The 6989-nt window shown below is 46.6% G+C and overlaps 1 protein-coding gene across 1 annotated transcript; it reads right to left on the minus strand.

Annotated features, from left to right (window-relative positions):
* Window positions 1–389: 389 nt before the first annotated feature.
* LOC104321474 (disintegrin and metalloproteinase domain-containing protein 21-like) lies at window positions 390–4471 on the minus strand. Its single transcript, XM_069794630.1, has 2 exons — window positions 3918–4471; window positions 390–3730 (listed from the first exon to the last, which is right to left on the minus strand). The coding sequence occupies exons 1-2, from the start codon at window positions 4099–4101 to the stop codon at window positions 1422–1424; spliced, it is 2493 nt and encodes an 830-aa protein (XP_069650731.1). The 5' UTR covers window positions 4102–4471; the 3' UTR covers window positions 390–1421.
* Between the last annotated feature and the right edge of the window lie 2518 nt (window positions 4472–6989).

Consider the following 6989-nt stretch of genomic DNA (forward strand, 5'->3'; position numbering starts at 1 on the left):
GGGCTCCAGATATTTTTCTTAATCACACACCTCTATCAGTAAAAATATTCTGAGTGAGCACCCCCAATATATGCATATTTAGTTATTTATAAATCATATGCCTGTACTTCCAATGTTCTAATATTTTCTTTGGAGACCCTTACTGTAAACACCACCTGCAGGGCATCGATCAGTGGTTACCCCCACACACCTGACTTGTGCCTGTCAGATGTCAGGCACAGCTTTTTATACACAGAAAAACACATTTCATACAATTCTATGCTAACCACCAGCTGCACATGAGCACCTGCAGGTAGCAATATCTGCAGCTCTGAATTTATCATTAACCAGCTCTGCCTGGAGGTGAGCAATAGCCCATTCCAGTGGGGTAAATGCCCTTTTCTAGGATGAAGTGCTCCTCCCCAGCATTTATCTGCTTCTTTGGGAAGTGCTGAAATGTTTGGGGTTTTTTTCTTTTTTTTTTTTTTTTGCACTATCCTTGTTCTGCTTCCGTGCTGCTCCTGCACCCACTGCTTCCAGCTTGTGTAGACACCTCTGCAGCAGCCTGGCTTTTTTGTCAGCTCAGCCTGGCAGGGATTGGATGCTGCTGACAGTTTCTTTACCGGCTCAAAGCCTTCCTGCAAGCTCCTGTCCAAATGATCCTGCCAGCTTTGTACTTTGCACAGAGGCCACCGACGTGAGCAGTAATGATTTTTTTTCCCTCTTCTTTCCCTATTTCCTTTCAGATATATTTCACATCTTCTTCTCCTGTAGTCAAGACTCAGAGCCCTTTCTTCCCTCCTCTTGTCTCCCGCTTAACTTCACCTGATGTTTTCAGCAGCTCGTGTTTGTTCCTGGGCTGCAGTGCTGCAGAGGAGGTGCTCAGGTATGCCCGGGATGGGCTTGAAGGTGGGCACTCTGCCTGGGACCCCAGCTCCGGAGGAGGCGGCTATAGGGTGTGGAGACAAGAGTCCTATACAGTGGTGTGGACAGTTTGAACCCCTTCCTATGAGCCATAGTGGAGTTTCTTTGCGCAGAGGGAAGAGCAGGTGTCCTTTGGGAACTGCATGTTTGGTGGAGAGGTGGACTTGCTGCTGCAGACCCCCATGCTCTGGGCTGAGACACAACTGTTGCTCTTGCCTTGCACAGGCTCTGCCTCAGCCACCCCAGGATCCTCCTTGCTCAGCCTGTGTCTATCAGTGTAAACCAGCAGGCAGATTTTAAACTAACCTGAGTGCCCCTATCATTTTTGTCAATAACTTTTTTTTCTCCTATGGCGTGAAGTCAAGCAAAACAACTTCATTTTGCTATTCTACAGAATAAAAACTAGGTCTCCTAACTCTACACTTGCATCTAGATCAGTTTTAAATGAGTCCACCACAGCTGGAGTCTGAATCTAGCAACTGACTGAGTCCAGCTTTCCACTGCTGCCACATGAAGTCCTACACAGGGGATTTTTGACTCTCAGCTGATTTTGAGCCGTCTTCTTCCACCTGGTCCTTCACATCCTCCTCAGGAGCCTGTTCCCTAGCCCAAAAGCATCCAACAATTCTGTTTAATACTTGGGTAACTCTGAGCATTCTCACATGCACAATGACAAGTGCTGCGAGCGCCAGAACAGCAACAGTTATTACAGTCATCCCGATGAGGAACCTAAAAAGCCCCTTTTTAGTGACCGGCGCAGGCCCACTGTCAACACTGCCTCCAAAGCCAATAAACTGGCAGTAGGGAGGTGCCCAGCCATTGTCACAGTGGCAGTTACCTCTAGTGTTGCAGACACCTTTTCCTCTGCATGTTCTCTTGGCAGAACAGCGGGATGTCAAATACTTCTCCTCAGGGACACACGTCCGATTAATGCAGATCTTCGTCTCACCGCACCGCATGCCGTCCTTAATGACTCCAGCATCCAGGATGTCCACACCTAAGTGGTAGTCTGTACCCCAACACCAAGTACCACCCACCGGGGTTTGAATGATGGTTGTGTGATCTTCCAGCTGAGGTAGACGTCTAACGTTTGTACACTGCACCCTCCCACACAGGACGTTTTCTAGCTTACATTTCTGAAAGTTGACATCTGCCCCATCTCCCCAGCAATTGCCAAACCGATCGCCTTTCATGTTCACCTCCTGGAAACATGGTAGTGGAGCAGACTTTGCTTCCTTGCCAAAGATACTCATACACTGTAACGTGTGAGATTGGCATTTGCCTGAATAACAGTACCCATCCTCAGTGCACACAGTCCCATCTTGCTTGGCCACATCTGCTGGGCAGTGCTCAGATGTCCCGTTGCAATACTCAGGCAAATCACACAGATCAGAACTCTCCCTACACAGTTGTCCTTCAGGAAGAGGTCTGCAATTCTTGCAGCAGTCTCCAGAAGTGCAAATGGCTCCCTTTTTTTTTTGACAGGTATTGTCACAACAACGATCCAATTTACACTGCGTTTCTGAGCCACAGTCACACTCCTCCCCAACCTCCAGGACACCATTCCCACAGCGCTGCAGTGCAAATGTCATTACCAATTCCGGGGCATTATTAAGGCAGAATCCTTGCCCTGATACTATAAAATCAAAATAGTGCTTTTTGCTGCAGTTGCTGAATTGATAGTTCACTGTGCCTTGTGCACTCATGATGCATTTAGAGGTGTTTCCACATCTGCAGTATCTGTCATCTTGCTCCATGCCAAGGACATACCCTAACACACGAGCAACATGGACAGCAGTGTCCATGTAAGGCCGTTTTGCAAATGATACAACAGCAGAGGCACGTTCTCTATCACATGCACTGGCAAAGTTGGATTTGCCACCCATGTGCAACGCTCTCGTACCATGATCAAAGTCCATAGAGGCAAATAGACAGCCCACGTCATGCATGGCATATGTAAGCCTTTGCTGCTTCTGCCAAAGATTAAAATGGTGAAGGACCTGTGTTATGTTTTTGGTAACACTGATTGGGTTCTTCTCCACCCAAACCTCTAATGCAGTTATCAAGACACGAAGGCGGAAAGAGTAAAACAGTCCATCCACCAGATTGATTATTTCAATAACTTCCAGTGTCACATTAGTTATACTTCTGCCAAAGGCATCAAAACCTTCCTTGTCCACCACAACAAGGAGCTCCAAATACCGCGTATGCCTCTGGAGCTGGAACCGCCCTGTTGCTGTACTGGGACCTGGAAATTGTCCACCTTCGTTGGGAATTTTGTACATCACCGTTCCAGGAACCGCTTTCTCCCTCTGCAACAGAAGATGCTCAGCCGTGGTGGAAGCTGCCAGGGGCTCGATGCTGTAGCTGGAGTTTCCAATCTGTAGCAGTCCTCTGAGCCCAGAGCAGGTAGTCAGAGTCACTGCAGAGTCCAGGATGCCTTCCACATAGCCGTGGTAATAGCAATCTGCTGGCACATGGGGCTGTTCAGCCACAATTTCCCCTCGGGAGTCACGAGTGAATACGGGGAATTTTTTTATTACAAAGTCTTTCTGCCTGAGGTGAATCGTGTAATTAACCCCCTGAATGCTGATGACATAGGACACTTGGTCCTGGCTGGCTTTCCCTATCTTGGGGCCAAGTTTCCTTGGAATGACTATCTCGTAGGCTGTGTAGCCCCAAGAGGGCTGGGGACTGCAGTCTGTGCAGGGCAGCAGGAGCCCTTGGAGCAGGAAGGAGAAGCCCAGTCCGAGGAGAAGAACACCTCTACCCATTGGGGCACACCTTGGCTGTGTCTGGCTTGAGGCCATGTTCACTGCCTCCCAGGCTGGAGGAAAGAGAGGAAAACATGGATGATGAGACATCAGAAAAGCTGCCTTTAACTCAGCAGCAAATATCCCTTCTCACCCCCAGGACACCTTCCCTCAGGGTTTTGTTCTCTTCTCCCCACTCAGTCTGCAGCCAGGTTCAAACTGCCTGCTCCCTTCATCCATTCTTAGCTCTTCCTCACCTACCTGTCCAAGGGGGAGGTAGGACACGCCAGGAGCCAGCCAGCCTGCCATCCAACTGCAACAGAGCAAAGCAGCACAGGGAAAGACCTGGTACAGGGTGGGAAACCAGGGCAGAGCTGCTCTTGGGTCTGGAACAGAAGGGCCCAAGGGGCAACCGTTTCTCCAGCCCCACTTCAAATGCAAACATTCCATGGGGAGAATGGGACCCGTGCCCTGGGAACTGGCAGAGCCCGGACCAAGCAGTGCATTAAATACACCCTGTCTCATCACTAAAAGCCTGCTGCACCCTACTTGGGCTGACCCCATTTGCTGAGAGCCTGATGAGCCAGCACTGCTACAGCAATTTGTTTAAAAGGGGATTAAGCATTCATAAGTGGAAAGCAATAGAAGATTACCCAGGAAACAATGATTTGGTTGCTAATGGGACCTTCAGCTGCAGCAGTAAGAGCCTTCAGTGTGTGTTGACAGATATCCTTGCAGGGCTCCTCACTCAGCTGAGCACATATCACTGAATGTTTTAACTATTCCAGGGGAGTTTTCTTGCTGGAAAGGGAGAGGCATTCTTTGGGCCACACAGCCTTCTATGAGTAAGGGAGTCTTTTCTTGTGCCACTTCTATAGGGCACTTGCCTTAAATACTCCCAGGATGCTTGGAAATTGTTCTGTCACTTCCCTTCCCAATGCTATGGATGCTCTGACAGCCACTCACTATCCAACACACTATTAACTCCTCAAAGGTACCAAGCAGATGGATGTTAACTCTTACAAGAAAGTGGCCTGGGGCACACTAGGACTCACAGCTGTCCCACTGCCTCTTTTCAGTGCCACTTTTGTTCTGAAATGCTCAGGTGACAAGGGTCTATCTGGGTGCTGTCAACAAGCCAGGCAAACCACGCTTGAGGAGAATAAAAATATTTCCAGAGCCAGAAAGCATACAAGTGCCATGCTTGACGGCACTAGTCTGTGTTCAGAAGGGCTGACTGCCTAAGAGGTGAGAACCACTCCAGTGCTCCCTGGCAAAGTGCACTGCCAGCCTGAACAAAGGCCGACCCGTTTCTCATCTCCTGGTGTCTCCCAAGTTGCCGGTCCTGCCACAAGTCCCTGCAGGGCTCCTGCTTCAGCCAGCCTCAGCAAAGGCACCCTGCAAAGATAGTCATCCCCAAAAAAATGGTTCCTAGTTCCTGCCCCAAAGAACACGCTTGGCAGAACGGAGGAGCTGTTATACCTGACAGGGGAAATATCACTGAACACAGAACAATGCATCCCTCACTTCCCCGACTGCCCAAAGTCACAGCTACAAGAAAAAATCCTATAGACCTTGAGGGGTTAAGCAGTAGCACTGGGCATGTACTGCTGCCGTCTAATGGAAAGCAGCATTTAAAACAGGCAATTTCAGGTTATGTTGCCAGGCAGAGCACAAGATTTTCTAGGGCTTTATCCAGCCTATCCTGTCAGTCATTCTCTCGTCTCAAAGCCTCACGGCACTCCTGCAAAATATAAAGCAAAGCGCTTATGCACATTTGTATGGCAGGTGGGATGGAGGACTGAGCATGGCAGGACACGTCCAGGGGTGGCAGGAGAAGCATGCTGCTGTTACCTCCAAGCCACAGCTGTCCTTCCTCCCTTCTGTACCACGAGCACTTGGGAACCAAACAAAAGCAGCCAGGAACTTTTAAGTTTAGTAAAATCATTTATATACACCAACGCGTAATATTTACAATATAATACTGATCCAAAATAAACTAACATATTACAGGTAACACTGAAAAGGAGAAATGGAAACATTTTAATACACAGAAGTTAAACATGGCATATGACGACAGACTCGGATTTCCAAAAGAAAAACCTGAAGTAATGACAGCAAAACTCTGACATGTTGCTATTTCCAATCAAAACCTCTTTTGCCTAGTCAAGTTCTTCTAACTTTTATATATATATATATATATATAGTTTAAAATAATCAAGTCACAGGAGAAGTCAGATATACATAAAATTTTGAAAAGGTCAAATGATTTCAGATTTTTCTCTTAAATAAAATTCTAAAAAAAAAAAAAAAAAACAAACCAAAACAAACCAACCTGCAGAGCTTTCCCATATCCTTTTAGTGTTTGTACAAAGAATGTCTTCTCTGATCCCACACAACCCTTCCACCTCAAGATATTTACAATATTCACAGTCTGCTATAAAGTATCAGTAGATTTATTACCAAGTAAAACCTTCCATAATCAAGACAAGGTATCTTGCATTTATGTCAACTGAAAAATATAAAAACACAGGAAGGAGAAAGTAAAATACTACTTTAAAATATGTAAATGAATCCATTAAAGTGTATTTAATTTTGAAATCTAAACCATAACTTTTTAAAGAGGAAAAAAGTAACTTTCTCACGGAAATAAAACCATTTGACCTTGAATCTTCAAATTGTGTTTTCTTAATCTCTCCCTTCCTACCTCCATTTTACATCAGGCCATTCTTATTTATCACAGACAATAAAATCTATAGTAAATCCATAAAAAGCAGTTCCTTATCACAAAAGCCCTTAGAAATTTGGCTTCCCTCCAGATACCAAAACACACTTCACAGTCAGTCGCAAACGTACCCACCTCACTATGAGCAGCTTGAAATTATTCTGTTGTGTAAGTTAAGGGACCATGAGAGGAAGGACCCTCTAATGCACAGTCAGATCCCATCTTCTCTGCTTATTTCTGAGCTGCCTTGGATGTCGGCAAGCAGCAGTTGCTCTCACACCCCAAGGTGCTGCCCACTATACCAAACACACACCGGTACTGCAGAAACAGGCTGAAGCCATTTCCAACAGACCATTACAAAACAGCATACAAGCCTTGCCACTGTCATCTTTAACATTAGAGAACCTGACGGAGAAAAAATAGGTCCCAGTGTGTTACACCCTGTGTTGCTCACAAGGTGCTTGGATGGTATCGGGCTGTGGCATGGCAGTAGTCTCTGCTGGCTGCACTGTGCATTGACCATAAAGAGTTGCTACAGTTTGATCCATTTTTCTGCTAACAACTTCTGGCTCCCAAGAAACTGCCCGAGTATTTTCCTCCTCGGAGGG

The sequence above is a fragment of the Haliaeetus albicilla genome, chromosome 10, assembly GCF_947461875.1.
Source record: "Haliaeetus albicilla chromosome 10, bHalAlb1.1, whole genome shotgun sequence".
Taxonomy (NCBI): domain Eukaryota; kingdom Metazoa; phylum Chordata; class Aves; order Accipitriformes; family Accipitridae; genus Haliaeetus; species Haliaeetus albicilla.